Here is an 18,267-nt window from a genome sequence, read left to right as displayed (position 1 = left end):
GAAGAGAAAGGCAGAAATGAGTCAGGCTGGTGGAGAGTCACGGGTGTCTCCCACTTCTGCTGTGACAAGCTCCCCTTCCCTGCTTGTCTCCCAGGACTAGGGGAGGCATGAAGTGGGAGGAGCAAAGGCCAGGTGCACTGGCATAGTCTCAGATTGCTTGGGAAAAGCCCTGGAGAGCAGGAGCTATGTTGCGGCAGGGATTTTCTGTCTCCGCAACTGCTTCATGGGGGCCAGACCTACCGGAGATGGTCTCTTCTTTTATTAGATAATAAATAGGAAAAAAGGAACAGAAAACCTACAATAAACAAACAGTCGTAAATCAGAAATACATAGAAATATTTGACAGTACATAAGTACACACACACTCCACCCATGACTCCCCTCTACCTTGTCTCGATTCCTGACCACTGGTCCTGTGAGCTAGGGATCATGGGAGTTGTAGGCCAGAAACATCTAGGGACCCAAGGTTGAGAACCACTGCTTTATGTGTTACATTAAATATATTAAATATTTGCATTGCATTCCTTAGAGGGTACACCTCTTGTATCCAATTCCAAATATCTCTCTCTTATTCTCTACAACCTTAATCTATGCATAGCAACACACTCTTTTCTGAACAGTGTTTTTCCACATATTCTTTGAAGCATTGCCATTCTAGTTTTAATATTTGGCTTGACTGTAATCTTATGTCTGCTGTTAGTTTTGCCAACTGTACATATTCACTCATTTTACATATCCAATCATCCTTGGAAGGGGTTGTTTCGGCTTTCCATTTACTCATTGGGCCTGGTGCTCCTGTGCAGGTCCTGTTTTTGCTAATAAAGCGTTAACTCCAACTTGCAAGGCATGATTTACGCTGGCTGGCTCCTGCAAAGGACAGCCGGGGACCCAAGTTCGAGAAAGACTGAAGTAGAGGAACAGGGATCATCCAGGAGGATGGCGGTGGAGCTGGCAAGCAGCAGCAAAATCCTTTTTGCAAAGATGCTTGCTTCATATTTTTTTCTCTCTCTCTCTCTCCCTCTTTCCCCTTCCTTCCTTCAGTGGCCTCCCGGACAGCAAAGGAGACCTGCTTCGCTTCATTCAGGAGGTGCACAGCCATTACCTCCACCAGCGGCCGCTCCACACCCCCATCGTCGTCCATTGCAGGTGAGTAACAGCCAGACTTGGAAAGCAGACTCGGAGCCTCGCAGTGCGTCAGACCAATAACCCGGCAATCCCAAAAGTGGCAGCTGTGGGCCCCTCTGCCACGCTGTGTAGTGTTTGCCTGTGCCCTCTGCCCTGGCACCTGATAATTGGAGCCGGGGTGCCTCAAAAAGCAGTATCGAAAAGGATATTGTAGGGTTGGGAGAGGTTCAGAAAAGGGTGAGCAGAACGATCAAGGGAATAGAGGAATGATTGCAGCACTTGGGACTTTCTAGAGCAGCAGTTCTCAACCTGCGGGTCCCCAGATGTTGTTGGACTACAACTCCCATCATCCCTGAGCTCTGGCCTTGCTAGCCAGGGGTGATGGGAGTTGTAGTTCAACAACATGGTTGAGAAAGGCTGTTCTAGAGGAAAGGCAAGTAAGAGGCAACACGACAAGACGTTTGTAAAAATTGTGCCCTGCATGGAGAAAGCCCATAGTTTCTCAAGCTTGGGTCTGTAGCTGTTGCTGGACTTGTTCCTCTTCTGTACCTTGTTCATCTTCTGCATCCCCCACAGCTCTGGCGTGGGCCGCACCGGCGCCTTCTGCCTCTTGTACGCCGCCATGCAGGAAGTGGAGGCCGGCAACAGCATCCCGGACTTGCCGCAGCTGGTGAAGAAGATCCGCCAGCAGAGGAAGCACATGCTGCAGGAGAAGGTACGGGGCGTGGGGTGCGGGTGGAACTGCAGTGGGTGACGCCCATGAGCCTTGGGTCACCTAAAAGATCTTGGCTGGGTGCTAAGGTCCTTGGGTGTGAGCCTTGTCCAGGTCGCATCGACATTTGAGGCCCAGTTGCTTGGTAAGACGAGAGGGAGCCTTTTCTGTGGCCGTTCCCATATTGGCAATTCCCTCCCAAGAGAGGTCTGATTGGCTCCCTCCTTGTGATCTTTCCCCCAAGTAGGTTTAAGACCTTCCTATCTAGAAAGACCTTCAAAACAAGTGCGCACCATGTTGACAACTGGCCTGCAATTGGTCTCTCAATTGCTGGCTCTGAATGTGTTTTATTGTGCTGTAAAGGTAAAGGTTAGGGGACGCGGGTGGCGCTGTGGATAAATCCTCAGCGCCTAGGGCTTGCCGATCGCATGGTCGGCGGTTCGAATCCCCGCGGCAGGGTGAGCTCCCGTCGCTCGGTCCCAGCTCCTGCCCACCTAGCAGTTCGAAAGCACCCCTAAGTGAAAGTAGATAAATAGGTACCGCTTTAAAGCAGGAAGGTAAATGGCATTCCGTGTGCTGCGCTGGTGCAGGCTCGCCAGAGCAGCGATGTCACACTGGCCACGTGACCCGGAAGTGTCTGCGGACGGCGCCGGCTCCCGGCCTCTAGAGTGAGATGAGCGCACAACCCTAGAGTCTGTCAAGACTGGCCCGTACAGGCAGGGGTACCTTTACCTTTAAAGGTAAAGGTTAAGGGACCCCTGACCATTAGGTCCAGTCGCAGACGACTCTGGGGTTGCGGCGCTCATCTCGCTTTATTGGCCGAGGGAGCCGGCGTACAGCTTCCAGGTCATGTGGCCAGCATGACTAAGCCGCTTCTGGCGAACCAGAGCAGCGCACGGAAACGCCGTTTACCTTCCCGCCAGAGCGGTACCTATTTATCTACTTGCACTTTGACGTGCTTTCGAACTGCTAGGTTGGCAGGAGCAGGGACCGAGCAACGGGAGCTCACCCCGTCGCGGGGATTCGCGACCTTCTGATCAGCAAGTCCTAGGCTCTGTGGTTTAACCCACAGCGCGACCCGCATCCCAGTAGGTTTAAGACCTCCCTATTTAGATAGACCTTCCAAAACAAGTGCAGACCATGTGGACAACTGGCCTGCAATTGGTCTCTTAACTGCTGGCTCTGAATGTGTTTTATTGTGCTGTAAACCACTCTTTTTAACTGGGTTTTGCATTTTACAATGATGTTTCTCATGGAATCGGGGAACTGTAGCATGGGACCAGGGACCCAAAGGGTCATCCAGCCCAACCCCTTGCAATGAGGCTTTTCCGAATGCCATAAGCCGCCTTGAGAAAAGGGCGGGATCCAAATGCATTTAGGTGAAATGTCTGGCCCTCAATCCTGGCTGCTCCTCCTCTTCCAGCTCCACCTCAAGTTCTGCTACGAGTCTCTCCTGAAGCATGCCAAGCAGGTGCTGCAGAGACACGGGGTCACGGCGCCCTCCGCCAGCAAGCCTGCCAGCAGCGCTGCCCAGAAGGTAGGGTGCATCCGAGGCAAGCGTGGGTGGAGAGTCCTTTCGCTAGCACAGAAACAGGAGTGGGGTGGCAAAATGTCATAGGAGAACGTTTAAAGAGGTTTCTAGCCATGTGCAGAGCGCCGTTCCTTTGGTCCTGTGCCCTCGCAGCTGTCTCTCCTATATCTGGGATGACTTGGGCATAGTGCTTTCTCTTTCAGAAAAATCTTGCTTGGGCTCAGCTGCACTTGGCTTAATCCTGGCAAGGAGGTGCAGCAGCAGCCCTCCCTTCCGTTTTGAAAGCCTTTGTTTGGTCAATGGTTGGGTCTTTCAAATGGTGGGAGAGCCTGTCTTACCAAATACATCCCATGACACGAGAATTGGCACCTGTTTTTAGAAGATACAGTGGAGATGATGATGATGATGATAATAATAATAATAATAATAATAATAATAATAATAATAATAATAATAATATTACTATTATTAGTACCCCACCACTCTGGGCGGCTTCCAACAAAACACTAAAATACAATAACCTATTAAACATTAAGAGCTTCTCTAAACAGGGCTGCCTTCAGATGTCTTCTAGAAGTCTGGTAGTTGTTCTTCTCTTTGACATCTGGTGGGAGGGTGTTCCACAGGGCGGGGGCCACCACCGAGAAGGCCCTCTGCCTGGTTCCCTGTAGCTTTGCTTCTCACAATGAGGGAACCACCAGAAGGCCCTCGGCGCTGGACCTCAGTGTCCGGGCTGAACGATGGGGGTGGAGATGCTCCTTCAGGCTGAGGCCGTTTAGGGCTTTCAAGGTCAGCACCAACACTTTGAATTGTGCTCAGAAACGTACTGGGAGCCAATGTCAGTCTTGGTGTTATGTGGTTTCGGTGGCCGCCCCCAGTCACCAGTCATTGCATTCACTTTTGTTAGTTATATTCTGTGCGTTTTTAATGTACGGCATGAATGCAACTTGTGTGAAGGCTGCATGCCCAGAAGTTGCACATAAAGGCAAACTCTCACTGTCAGAATGGTGCAAAGGCTGAGAGCTTGAAAGCGCGTTCTGCAGCGAGAAAACCCTTCGCAGAGCTTCCAGGCTCTGGAGTCTCATTTCAATCTCTTCCAGAGCTCAGTAAGCAGGGCTGTCCCTCTCTCCCCATTTATTTCCTCTCCAATGAGGCATTTGGCCGATTGATATACCATGCCTTTTTAAAACGTGCTGCAGGAGAGGGATTTGGGTTTGTTCTGTTCATATTTTTATTATGCATTTTGTGGGTTTTTTATTGTAATTTTTACATTGTGAACCGCCCTGAGATGTAGGGCAGTGTACAAATTTAATAAATAATATTATTTACTGACGATCTGCATGAAGCTGCTATCGTGCAAGTAAAATCAGTGTTGTATCCTACTGTATTTTAAGTCGCCCTAACATGCCCTGGGACCTTAGTGTGAAAGAGAGGTGAATAATAATAATTTTATTAGTTGCACTCCCACCCCTCTGACTGGGTTGCCCCAACCACTCTGGGCCATAGCTGTCAACTTTCCCCTTTTCTTGCGAGGAATCCTATTCGGAATAAGGGAATTTCTGTTTAAAAATGGGAAGCGTATGCTCTGGGCATCTCCCAACAGATATAAAGGCGTAAAGATCAGCCCCATCCCACAGGGCCTTGTCAAGGGACACTTGCTGCGCCCTCTAAGCTGCTCTTCCTTTCCCTCTAGCCCTATATCCACCAGGACCCCCAGGATCTGGTCCTGGGTGCCGACATGCCCATCAGCTCCATCCAGGCCACCATCGCCAAGCTCAGCATCCGGCCTCCCTCGGGAGGGGCAGAGCCCTCGTCCGCCAACGGGCAGCAGCTGGAGCCCCTGCCCTTGGCCGTCCCAGCGCCGCCTGCCGGCCCCCCTCAGACCGCCTTTGCCGATCTCGGCTGCCCCGTTACCAGCACAGAGCCGGCCCCCGCGCTCTCCCCGCCAGCCACCCCTGCCCCAGCGGCGCCCGAGGCTGCCGGGTGCTGCACGGCCGAGAACAGCAACCATCTGGAAGAGGAGAGTCAGGAAGAGACCGAAGCCCCGCCGGCGCCTCCTGGCGCAGAGTCCTCTGCCGCTCCGGCCACGGCCCCGTCCTCCTCGTCCCTGGAGCTCCTGGCCTCACTGACCCCCGAGGCCTTCACACTGGACAACAGCCTCAAGGGCAGGCACAAGGTCAGCAAGCAGAGCTTCCTCCAGCCCCAGAACGGGGAAGGCCTGCGTGGCACCCGCCCCAGCGACGACCCCCTCAGCATGCTTGACCCGCTGTGGACACTTAACAAGACATGAGAGGAAGGAGGGCGTCACACCGACCCGAGACTGCTGCTGCTAACGCCGCCACCGATGCATTTTGAGGACTAGGAACTTGGGAGGGCGAGGGAGGAAAGGTGGCTGGTTCGCACTCTGCTCAGCATGCAGCTTTTCCAGCTCGAGACTGGCCACAGCCAGGAAGCCTCTGCTGCGCCAGGAGCCACGCAGTGCCCACTCGACTCGCGTCCTTTTCCCCCCTCTCCCGCCCCTTCAGTTTCCCATCGGCTGTGTCTGAACGGCTGGAGGCGTGCAGGAGGATTTTTCTGAGCCGGTTGTTCCTTTCTCCCACTTTGTGCCTGCCTCCAAGTGCCACGGGAAGGACGGAATCTGTAAATTGGCCTTTGGAGGGGCAGGAATCATGGGAGGCGGTTTGGACAGAGCAGGACGTGTGGTTTGATTTCCACTGCGGACATAGGCGGTTACCCAGCTGGAGAAGCCCCCCCCGAGGTGATTTTCCCGACCAGAGGAAGGTTTTGAAACACAGCCAAGGTAACCCAGTCCTAGGTGGACTAGTTCCCCGCCTCTTCAGCTAAAGGGCTTTGACTCCCACCCCCTGCTGCCACCCTTGGTGTCCCCAAGGCTTTGAGATGTAGCACTTCAGGCCTCCTACGTCCTCATCTCCTCCTTAAACTGCCTCTGGCAAGACCCCCTTTTGCTCCCGTCTACTGACTTCCACTCTGAATGGGGTATCCAAGACCCAACCAACCCCCTTTGAGCTGGCGAGAGCCCATTTGGGACCAAGCAGCTACGTTTGATCGGCTTGCATGAAAGGTGCGTGGAGTGTCTTTTTAGCTGCTAGGCGAAGGTGCAGGAGACGTGCTTTCTCAGCAGCCTCCAAAGCTGCTCCCATGTCTTGCCGGCCCCACCTTCCGTTTCTTGTTTGGCCAGGCCGGTTGCATTTTGTTGCCCTTACATTCCAGCGAGGGATCCCCGTCTTAGCTCAGAGGCCAGGTCAAGTCACCCAGCTGCCTTGATTGACAAGACCGAGCTGTTCCAAATAGTTCACCCAAAAACGCAGAAGCCCCTTTATGTGGTTAATTTGGATCATCAGTGTGCCTGATGGTCTTTTACAAAGGGGCAAGAGCTGTGTCTCCTGTGCCCAAAAGACAGGTGATGGCATCAAACATAAGGAGTAACGCTGCAACACTATGGGCAGTAAAGGAGGACTGTGTGTTAACTGAGCCAGCTTGCAGGGGTGTTCTTCCTTAACAATGCTGCCCAGCTGTGGCCAGATGAAGGCAGATCATTAAATGAATGGGAATGCTTAAATGTCCATTTCCCCCCTAAGCATTTGCTCTTTCCATCAGCTCCCTCGGTTTAAAGGACCATCTTCATGAAGGCGGGAGGGTTAAGGTGAGAGAGGGGCCAGGTCTTGGCGGGTTTCTGGGTTGTTTTTTGCTTTGTACAAATGTAACATTGTCGTCCTGTTTCGACTTACTCTGTAATTTAGAACCAACTTTTTTCAGCTCTTTGCTACTAAAATAAATAAACGGGAGCATTGCAGATGGATCCATTGTTAGATTTTTGTCAAAAGCAGCGGAGGGGGCTGCATTTCAGTTTGCAAGTATCTGAATATAGCAAAAGGAGTGTGTAACTTTTTGGCGCTAAGATAATTAATTTGCAGAAGTGTTTTATGATGAGAAGGTTTTTTGGGGTGGTGGGGGTTGAGCAGCTGCTTGGCCTTAAGATACGTTAGCAGCATGCAATAGAAAGCAATGCCTTTTCTCTCATATCTATTTTGGTTTTTTTTTTTTTTAAAAAAAAACTAAGTTGCCCACAAAAATTGTATGCAAGGTATATCACTTGCTTTTTATAAGGTTTGCATTAAAGTCAGCTACACAAAGAGAACCGTTTGCTCAATAGATCATGCCAACCTCTTTAATGTGCTTAGTCAGGGTCTTCATGTGAATGGTGTTCTGCTGCAGTGCAAGTGAGATTTGTGGGGTGAGTGTAGTGTGTTCTTCACAGGTGGGGCAGAAACAGCTCCCCCAACCGCTCTGTTTTGCAGACAGCCTGTGTTCGGTGCAAACGACAATGATTTGAAAAAAACAGAAAACTTCTACGTCCAGTAGTCGTCTTGATTGGGGTCAACCCTTTGCAGCGGGGTCTCAAAAGATTCCAAGTGTGAGCTATTGCAAAGGACAACACACCAAAAAGAGGCCTCACTGTGGTCAGTTCTGGGCTTGCCGTATGGCAGGTTTCCCCCCCCCCCCCCCCAATCTTATGTTTTGGTTACGGCTTGCTAATTTTGGGCTAGATTCCCTTTCCCTGCTACTCCGCAAAACACACAGGAGAGGCATTAAGTTAGTTCTGTTTAATGTGTCTGTCTCTGTACACATTATAAAACACAATCTGGTACAAAAGCAGCTGCCGCTGTACAGTCCAAAGGGCACAGCAGAGCTAAGGCCACCTGAGGCATGGTGAGGACACGGACGACGACCCAAGAGGAAGCAGCGGGCGCAAGGGGGCCGGGGGGGGTGCTTTGAGGCCCTGAATGGGCCTCCACTGGCCAGCATTGCAAAGTAGTCTCTTGCCCCTGCCAAGCTTGGGGCAGTGGGACAAACAGAATACAGCAGGTTAATCGCCCCCCCCCCAGCTCCCTTGAGTAGCATACAGGGCTCCTACGGCAGGAGATGCTAAAGTAAAAACACCGTGAACTAGACAGTCAATTAATGGTATTGCCGTTTCAAAAGCGTTGCTTTTTCCAGCAGCTCTTCCTCCATTTCTCTGTCTCTCTGCTACCTCTGTTCCTTCTTTTGCTTTCTTTCCTCCCAGAGCTGCAGCCCAGCGCACCCCAAAATAAAAGTTGTGCACTCTGCTGTGGATTTAGGGGAGTGCAAACAGCCTTGGGGGGTGCCGCAACTATTACGCAGAATGGAAGGCAAGGGAAGTCTGAATTTTGGCGCTGCAAATGGCACCACTGAAATTTGAGACTCCAAGGTCTGCCACTGCAGCCTTTGCTGCTCTGGCAAACCGTTCATCTATCTCCCTCTTGGAGTTGTGTAAAAAGCAGGGATATTCTGGCAGGCTGGGACACGAGAGGAGGCGGAGACGCCCACCTCAGTGTTGGGCGCAGAAGCCTGCCCCCCACTTTCTCTCCACAGTACAAAGCTAGCGACAGCTGTTGCAGAACAGCTGCCTGCAGCCCCTTCACTGGCCCAAACCAGGCTGATGCAGAGGGAGGGTACGTGAGCAGGTGGCGCAGAGGCCTTCTGCTCCTGGGAGTTCAAGTTTCCCCACTCCCCTCACGCTTGCATGCCAGAATAAATAACTATGTACAGCACATCAATAAATATGGCAGGTAGCGCAGTATGCATACCCTTTCCCCTAGCAGGCCGGAGGAGGAGGAGGCGGCTGCCACGAGGACTATGCCATCGGTAGGACAGCTGGAGAGGCCTCACAGGCTCTCAGTGTGCCACCTCTCTTTCCCTCTAGGAAAACAGCTTCCCCAAAATCCTACCCGCCCACCTCCACCTGCCCAGGGGTTGGAGTCCCAGCACAGCAGCCAGCCCAGTTTTTTCTCCTTCCACGTGTGGGACAGAAGCAGTGCCTGCCAGAGGAGGGAGGAAGGATGGAGCTCAGGGAGGAGGGTGTGTGTGGAGCAACAGCACTGAAGCAGCTGTTCCTCGCTATCGCTGCGCCTCAGGAGGCCACACACAAACACATCCCGTCCAGCAGGAGCTCTCACGGGCATGTGCAAAGAGCTCCTGCAGCGACAGACCTTCGAGGGAGGCGTTGGGCACTGCAGCCAGAGCAAAAGACTTATTGGGGGTGCAGCCCCTTCCTCACACACCCCTCTCCCTTCTATAGATTGCAAGTGGGAGGCGGGGCTTTGACGGAGGGTCTTTCCCTCAGCCCACAATCTCTCAGCGCTTGCTCACACCCAACCACAGCAGGGTATTCTACCTCCACAGTCCTCTGGTGCTGGGTTCTTCTTAGCTTATTGTGAGCACGGAGAAAACCACCCCCTCGCTCAACCCCTGCAGATGTCAGCCCCCTTCTCTTCCACCACGGTCAAATTGCAGACCGGGGAAAGAAAATGGAACTGCTGGAAGATGGGGAGAGGCAGCGGCTCTCTCTGCTCCCCAAGAGACTGCCCTGATCCCTGCCCCTCCTAGTTAGAAAATCAGAAGGTGGAGGGGGTCATTTCTGGCCTGTCCGCAAGATCCTGCTTCAGTCTCGCTTCTCCAGCACTGACGGGACGTAGACCAGGCTGAGTTCGCTGCCAAAGTTACAGACGATGGCCGCGTTTTCCAGGACCAGGATCTGCCGGGCGGGCTGCGATTCATTGCTCTTGCCCAGGTAGACTGTCTGCAGCAGGTCTCCGTAGCCGATGTCCCAGAAAGAAACGCAGCCCTGGCCTCCGGTCACCAGCAGGTTGTCAGAGATCACTCCCAGGCTGGCCCCGCATCCCATATCCTGTGCAGAGAGCAAATGGAAAGAGGGTGAGAAGGGGAGGTGGAGCAGAACGGAGCCTATCTTGAGATACATGGGGCTAATCTTTGCCATGTGTGTCCACAGCACCAGAGGCGCGGATTACAGGCAACTTCTGGCATCAGAACATGTGTCCCAGCCACCCTCAAGGTGCAATTAGTACAGTGGTACCTCGGGTTACATACGCTTCAGGTTACAGACTCCGCTAACCCAGAAATAGTACCTCAGGTTAAGAACTTTGCTTCAGGATGAGAACAGAAATCGTGCGGCAGTGGCACAGCAGCAGCAGGAGGCCCCATTAGCTAAAGTGGTACCTCAGGTTAAGAACAGCTTCAGGTTAAGAACGGACTTCCAGAATGAATTAAGTTCTTAACCCGAGGTACCACTGTAAGAGCTTCCTGGGTCAGGCCAATGGCCCACCTAGTCCAGCATCCTGTTCTCACAGTGGCCAACCAACTGATTCTGTGAAACCAGCAAGCAGGGACCTGAGCACAAGGGCATTTCTCCCCTCCTGCGGTTTCCAGCAACTAGTATTCAGAAGCATTGCTGCCTCGACTGTGGAAGCAGAGCAAGGTCATCGTGGCCAGGAGCCAATGACAGCCCGCTCCTCCTTCCCTAGGCATGACTCTGGCACTTGGCTCTCTTCGAAAACCAGGAGCCAGACCTAAAAAACAACTAAAAAAAAATCAAAGGAGAAATAAAGTGATAACACTACAGCTTTTTTTTTTTCAATTTACATTCCGAAACAGAAAGCCATCAAGACAATGGCAATCAAAATGTGTTTTGTTCCACATTGTAAAAAGGTAAAGGACCCCTGACTGTTAGGTCCAGTCGCAGATGACTCTGGGGTTGCGGCAATCATCTTGCTTTACAGGCTGAGGGAGCCGGCGTTTGTCCAGTTTTTTTGAGCCACGTGGCCAGCATGACTAAGCCGCTTCTGGTGAAACCAGAGCAGCGCACGGAAACGCCGTTTACCTTCCCGCCGGAGCGGTACCTATTTATCTACTTGCACTTTGACATGCTTTTGAACTGCTAGGTTGGCAGGAGCAGGGACTGAGCAACGGGAGCTCACCCTGTCGCGGGGATTTGAACCGCCGACCTTCCAATTGACAAGCCCAAGAGGCTCAGGGGTTTAGACCACAGCGCCACCGTGTTCTAAATTGTAACACTCACTAATTTGACTTTCTGTCACATCCATGACATACTTGGGCATGCCTGAAGATTAAAAGACTGCTTTAAAAAGGTCCAAATCAGGCTTTCTCGAAGCTACCAACATGAGTCTGACCAAACTGCGGGAGACAGTGGAAGACAGGAGTGCCTGGCGCGCTCTGGTCCATGGGGTTACGAAGAGTCGGACACGACTAAATGACTAAACAACAACAAACCAGGCTTCCTCAATTTCGGCCCTCCAGATGTTTTGGGACTACAACTCCCATGATCCCTAGCTAGCAGGACCAGTGGCCGGGGATGCTGGGAATTGTATTCTCAAAACATCTGGAGGGCTGAGGTTGAGGAAGCCTGGTCTAAACTAATCCTAAGGAGACCTGGGTATGTCTAGTGTAGAGTCTACAACTGCAGGGCTGATCCTGAAAGAACCCTAGCAGCCAGCGTGAATAATCTGGCAAAGGGGAACCTGCAAGCAGGTCTCAGTGGCAAAGTTCAGTGAACAGGCACAAATATAAAGGGAGGGAACACAACTCTCCTTCCATTAACCTGGATCTATTGCGACTACATTTTTCAGACTCTAAAGAACAGAAAAATGTCAAACAATGAACAACACTAAATACACAAAGCACCACCGCAGGAGGCAGCTTTATTACCAATGACATGGGTAAACCAAAAGGTCTTTGCCTGGGGCCTAAAGCATTCCACAGACAGGAGGCCACCACTGAAAAGGCCACTCTCTGCACCCCACTCAGGTGGAGCACCCACAGAAGAGCCCCTGACGAAGACCAGCAGGGTCTGGGATGCTTCACGCAGGGAGAGGTGATCCTTGAGATATTGTGGTCGTGAGCCACATGGGGCTTTAAAGGTCAAAACCAGCATTTGGGTCTGAACCCATGAACTACTCCACAGCCAGTTTAGTCAGGCCAGAACTGGTGTAATATGCTCAGACCTTCTGGTCTCAGTTAATAGTCTGGCTGCTGAATCCTGCCGTAGCTGAAAGTTTCGGAACTGTCTTCAAAAGGCAGCCCCACGTATTGCAGCCTAGACAACTGGAGCTAAGTTATCCCTGCCTACACAGGGTTGCAGTTGAGCCACCAGCTGAAACTGGTGGAAGAACTTTGTGCAGCTGAGGCCACTTGTGTTTGGAGCGACAGAAGCAGACCCAGAGGTGCCCCATGCTGCACACCTCATGCTATGGGGGAAGCCAGTCTAGGGACCCAACCACGAGCAGTGCCTTGTCTCAGCTTCAATATCTTATGGTCCATAAACAGCAGCACCCTAGAGGTCCCAGGCCCTAAGGAAGTCAGATTAGCCTCAACCAGAGCCAGGGCCTTCTCAACACTGGCTCCGGCCTGGTGGAACGCTCTGCCTCATGAGACCAGGGCCCTGCAGGATCTGATTTCTTTCCGCAGGGCCTGCAAGAGTTGTTCCGCCTCGCCTTTGGCTTGGAGTCAATTTGATTCCCTCCCCCTTTCTTGTTTCCTTTCTCCTCCTGTGATGAGGCTGCATTTTAATGTTTTAATGTTGTGTTTTAACCTGGTTTTCGTGTTGTATTTCAATCAACTTGTTTTTATTACTGGTTGTTAGCCGCCCTGAGCCCGGTCTTGGCTGGGGAGGGCAGGGTATAAATAAAATTTATTATTATTATTATTATTATTATTATTATTATTATTATTGGCTCTCATCCAGCCTATTTTAGAACAAACACCACCCCAGAGTTGTGGAGAAACAAAGAAAGGAGAACAGAGTTGTGCGCCACCAGCGCACTGATTACTCAACACACTCCAAATCTCTGGGTGATCTGGGCCATACAAAGTCTTTAAAAGGCCCTGTGCCTTGAATCTAGGTCAGAAACAAATTGGCAACAGGCAGAAGCCCCATCGCAGAGCCCTTAAAACTCTCCCTCGACTCATGGAAGCTTCTGCGCCATCTTCAAAGGCAGCCCCACAGTCAGCGCATCACTACAGAGTGATTGGGAGATTGCCAGGACAACAGGAGTGCTACTGGATCTCGCTGCCTCACCCAAGGAGCTCAGCCTAATTGCCACCACTGCTCTTCCCGGCAGCTGGCAGAGAGATAAAAAAGCCTTGTCTGAGGAAGGGTCCCCCAGCTGCACACCTGCTGAATGGAATAGTGCTTGATCCCGGAGCTTCGGTCCCAGATGCTGATGACGTCGTCCAGGCCGCTGCTGATCACGCAGGAGGAAGTGCAAGTCAGGGAGGTGACATCCCCGCGGTGGGCAAACATATGGCTCACCCTGCTGCCCGTCAGCACATCCCAGAGGCAGATGGCCCCATCCTGGCCCCCGCTGGCTAGCACCATCGTCTGAAAGGCAACAAGGGCCAAGTCACTAGGGTCGCCCCAAGTTCTTCTTCCTCAGGCCTCCACCCGTAGGTGAGAGTTAGGCTGCAGAACCAAGGCTGAAAGCTTCTAACAAGTCTGCTGGATGAAGATGAGCACAGGGAGACGGGGCTCAAGCTGTGCAGAAGGAAGCCCTGCCTCGCAGAAGATGGGCAGAGGCACACCCTTAAAGGCGTTTGCCCTCACAAGTAAAGGTAAAGGGACCCCTGACCATTAGGTCCAGTCGTGGCCGACTCTGGGGTTGCGGCGCTCATCTCGCTTTACTGGCCAAGGGAGCCGGCGTACAGCTTCCAGGTCATGTGGCCAGCAGGACTAAGCCGCTTCTGGCGAACCAGAGCAGCGTACGGAAACGCTGTTTACCTTCCCGCCGGAGTGGTACCTATTTATCTACTTGCACTTTGACGTGCTTTTGAACTGCTAGGTTGGCAGGAACTGGGACTGAACAACAGGAGCTCAGCCCGTCGCGGGGATTCAAACTGCCGCCCTTCTGATCGGCAAGTCCTAGGCTCTGTGGTTTAACCCACAGCACCACCCAAACCCTCCACCAAAGCTCCCCTCTCCATTCCAAGCATGAGCAGGGATGGCCTGAACAAGCGGGGAATGCAATGTTAGGATTCTTGCTCCGTGTTTGCAGTCAGGAGATTGTTGTCTATCACATGATGATGTATGTTTTCATTCCACAGTGTGGGAAGTGACAGAGACAGGATGTTTATGTTACTGTGTTCCGTGAAGTGGGACTACAGTGGTGCCTCGCAAGACGAAAAGAATCCGTTCCGCGATTCTCTTCGTCTAGCGGTTTTTTCGTCTTGCGAAGCAACCCCATTAGCGGCTAAGCGGATTAGCGCTATTAGCGGTTTAGCAGCTTAGCGGCTATTAAAGGCTTAGCGGCTTAGCTGCTAAAAGGCTATTAGCGGCTTAGCGGCTTAGAAAAAGGGGGGAGAAAGCGGGGGGGGGAATGGCGAGACTCGCAAGACATTTTCGTCTTGCGAAGCAAGCCCATAGGGAAATTCGTCTTGCGAAGCGCATCGCAAACGGAAAACCCTTTCGTCTAGCGGGTTTTTCGTCTTGCGGGGCACCACTGTATTGTCCTTTGTTTCTTTCTCTTTGCTGTCTGATGAGAAAGAGGAAGGAGCTAAGTCAGAATGCTCCGAGTGCATTATATGTAAATAAAGTAGATAAGCCAAAATGCTGTGCTACTGAGATCTGTTACACAAACTGCAAATACTCTGCCGGATTGTAAGTGTGCTGGTGCTTCTTGGTATCAGTCGCTGTGATGTTCGGGCTGGAGAAAGCTTTTGAAGCTCCCAAACGATCGATCAGGAGGGAGAGAACATGCCAGTCGGGCATGTGTCTCCACCAGGGTCCTACACAAGAGTAGGATGATCCTAACATGCAATGCCATTGTGGTGCCAGGTCTTACAGGTGGGGCAATCCAAACGGGAGATTGAAATATTTTACATCTTAGCGTGAAATCAAGGCCATTTGTACTGTGGCCTTATTGCTAAGAGGAACCTCCAGTTAAATGTGTTCAACTGGAATCCAGGCAAAGCTGGAGCTTCCATGAATTCATTTATTCTCAGAAGCCATTTTGGCTCTGGTGCCATATGGAAAAATCATACTCCAGATGTCCAAACCGATGAACAGGACAGAGAGTGACCGTTCCTTGTGTGGTTCAAATCCCAAATTGTGCCCTTTCTTCTTTAACCTCAAAAAGGCACCTGTATTGATGCTCAGCAAATATGAAGATGTGTTTATAATAAAAATTTAACAGGAAGATAAAGATTGAGTGATCCTGCAAGGCCCAACCCAGAGGTTTATCGGGGAGGCTGTCAAAACTGCACGGCTATTCTCATTCTATAGAGACTGAAAAGGTGTACTGGGCACGTCTAACCTCACTGTTCTTCACTGCCCACCCTCAAAAAAATCCTAGTCCTCATCGTTTTGAAGGAAACACTGAAAGCATTGCATATCTTTAAGTGCCAGGAAAAAAACATTCCTCTTCTTCCAGGCCTTTGGTTAAGTAAACAATCTATTGCCTTTTAAACTGGGAGGGGATTGTCTTTGTTTGTTAACATGCTATGCATTTTTGTGTTTTTATATCGTAAACTGCTCAGTGGCCCTCGGATGAAGGCTGGTACAGAAATTTAATAAGTAATAATAAATAACATTGGTGGGCTGTTTGGCCTTATTTTGCCTGTCCCCGCTGCCTTTCTCCTCCTGTGCCCTCCTCCTCGCTCTTCTCTTGCAGCTGCAACAGTGTCCTGGGCCCTGTGAGTACCCTCCTACCTGGTCAACGTAGACGGCCGTGATGGCTCCTGAGTGGCCCTGCAGCGTGAAGAGGCAGCAGGAATCTTCCAGGCGGTACACCTGAATGGGGAAGAAGTGGTGTCACCAGCAGTGGAAGAGGGGCCTGTGCAGGAGGGGCTCCTCTCTCTCTCTCTCTCTCTCTCTCTCTCTCTCACACACACACACACACACACACACACACACACACTCTTTATTCTCCCCACTGCAAGTGGGCAACCCCTGGCCTGTGCAGACAGAGACCTGTAAGGGGAGTTCAAGGGGCAGAAGACACACACACAGGGGCTGAGAAACCACATGCCTGCCCTTCCTTTGGCCAAGCCTGGCATGAAAAGCCACAGAAGCTGTTGGACGTTGTGGTCTCAAGTACTGCTGGTCTTGGACAAGACTGGTAATAGTAGTAATAATAATAATAATAATAATAATAATAATAATAATAATAATATATTATTTATACTCCACCCATCTGGCTGGGTTTCCCTAGCCACTCTGGGTGGCTTCCAACAGAACACTAAAATACAATAACCTATTAAACATTAAAAGCTTCCCTGAACAGGGCTGCATTCAGATGTCTTCAGAATGCCAAGTAGTTGTTCTTCTCTTTGACATCTGCTGGGAGGGCGTTCCACAGGGCGGGGGCCACCACCGAGAAGGCCCTCTGCCTGCTTCCCTGTAACTTGCCATCTCCTTTCCCTCCTCGCTTGCTCCTGGGCATGTCCAGCTGCTGCCTATTGCAGGGCTGGAGTAAAGAAACATGTACCGCCTGCCACCTCTCAAACGCTCACGGTCAGGCAAGCAACCTAACTGGGGGGTGGGGCAGAATGGAGAAAAGGGCGCAAGAACCTGGGAAGACCCTGCTGGATCAGGGCAAAGTTCCACCTGGCCCAGCATCCTCTTCTTACAGTGACAAACGAGATGTCCTAATCCTGAAAGCAGGAATCGAGCTTTAAGAGCCCTCCTGTGGTTTCTGCCTCCAGTTGCTGAAGCATGTCAAGTAGCTTGTTCTTCTCCGGTCTGCCCTCAAAAGCTTGCTCCGGGAAGTGGGAGAGGGCTCACAAAACAACACGGGCGAGCTCCATCTTGGCCAGCCTCGTTGGCCCTACCTAAAGGCACCTTCTCTTGAGCCACCACACGCCTCAGGCTGGAAGGCTCCATCCCTGGCTGGCACCACCAACATGTCATGGAACGGCAGCCAGGCCACGGGCAAGGCATGGGCAATGTGAAACAGAAGCTGGAACGAAGAGGTTCTGCAGCCAGCGCCACCCCACAGCACATTTGCCAGCCCCCAGTTACTCACCCTTAGCGTATGATCCTGGCTCCCTGTGACCAGACGCCCGGCTGCAGCCTTCAGGGCTGTGATGGGCTTCTGGTGAGCGCAAGTCACCGTGTGGGTCAGCTGACACGTGATGACATCGTTGCTGCTGTACATGGGAGAGGATGGGAGGCTGCTCCTGCTGGGTGTTCCTGGGGGAAAGATGGTTTGGTCAGGCCTCTTCCTACTCAGGGGACAAAGGAAAGAAAGTCCTTCGACTTCCGGTTAGCGCCAGCGCTTAATGGCGGATTTCTCCCGGAGCTCCGGGAGAGATCTGCTTCGTGGGTTCGGGTCCGGCAGCCACGGCGGAGCGAGGACCCCTAAAAATCACAGGCGCGTAGCCTGTGAACTGGAGACTCGGCGGGCACCTTTGCGCCCCCCCGACGTTGTGAAATAGCCTTTCTAAAGGCTACGGAACAGCGGAGGGTGTATGGAGCGGTGCTGAGAGTCGCTTTCACCCAGCCTGCGAAGCGAAGCCGCGTCGCCATTAGCGGAGAGCGCTGACTTCTTCCGGTGAATTTGGACTAAAAAGAGCAACTTTCCGTGAGTAGGATTGAGCTTTAAAACATAATTGGACGTTAAAATTAAAGAAATTGGGCACCGAGACGGATAAGCATCAAAAAGGAAGTCTGCTTTCCGTTCTGTAGTAAGACCAAAGCGAAAGGCATTTCAGCTGTAACTTTTTGACAGGAGAGTTTTATGAACTAAGAAATCCACCACCAAGCAAAGAACTCCCTCCCCCGAAGGCAGGAGGGGGGGGAAGAAGACTTTAAAGTGATTTCCTGCCTGTTTTAAAAGAAATTGAACTGTTTACCGCTGCTCTTTTATCTGGGGGTCGGACTGCCGGAGGAAAGGAACCGGCTAAGGACTGTCGCTACAATAAGGCTAAAAAGTAACTGTAATATTGACTCTGGCTACTCTCAACTTGAAACATCTTATTTTGTTGCACAGTAAGTTATCTACAGGATACTATTGATTTGGATCTTTTACAAAGAAAGGGACTAGGAGGG

At 51.6% G+C, this 18,267-nt stretch overlaps 2 protein-coding genes across 2 annotated transcripts in view; one reads left to right on the top strand and one right to left on the bottom strand.

The window, feature by feature from the left end:
- The window catches only part of PTPN23 (protein tyrosine phosphatase non-receptor type 23), a 57,759-nt gene extending 51,112 nt beyond the window's left edge, over positions 1 to 6,647 (top strand). Inside the window, exons 22-25 of the mRNA XM_053359308.1 lie at positions 1,042 to 1,146; positions 1,702 to 1,840; positions 3,261 to 3,374; positions 5,062 to 6,647. Coding sequence (XP_053215283.1) covers positions 1,042 to 1,146; positions 1,702 to 1,840; positions 3,261 to 3,374; positions 5,062 to 5,658 — 955 coding nt within the window. The 3' untranslated portion in view covers positions 5,659 to 6,647. The remainder of the gene's footprint in view (positions 1 to 1,041; positions 1,147 to 1,701; positions 1,841 to 3,260; positions 3,375 to 5,061) is intronic.
- A 1,331-nt stretch (positions 6,648 to 7,978) lies between these two features.
- The window catches only part of SCAP (SREBF chaperone), a 67,064-nt gene continuing 56,775 nt past the window's right edge, over positions 7,979 to 18,267 (bottom strand). Inside the window, exons 20-23 of the mRNA XM_053359309.1 lie at positions 17,243 to 17,409; positions 15,928 to 16,008; positions 13,399 to 13,605; positions 7,979 to 10,098 (exon numbers count right to left, since the gene is read on the bottom strand). Of these exons, the coding sequence (XP_053215284.1) occupies positions 9,853 to 10,098; positions 13,399 to 13,605; positions 15,928 to 16,008; positions 17,243 to 17,409 (701 nt within the window). The 3' untranslated portion in view covers positions 7,979 to 9,852. The remainder of the gene's footprint in view (positions 10,099 to 13,398; positions 13,606 to 15,927; positions 16,009 to 17,242; positions 17,410 to 18,267) is intronic.

Source organism: Podarcis raffonei, chromosome 12, assembly GCF_027172205.1.
Source record: "Podarcis raffonei isolate rPodRaf1 chromosome 12, rPodRaf1.pri, whole genome shotgun sequence".
Lineage (NCBI taxonomy): Eukaryota > Metazoa > Chordata > Lepidosauria > Squamata > Lacertidae > Podarcis > Podarcis raffonei.
The sequence above is the reverse complement of the archived record's forward strand: the minus strand, read 5'-3'. Positions and strand labels throughout refer to the sequence as shown.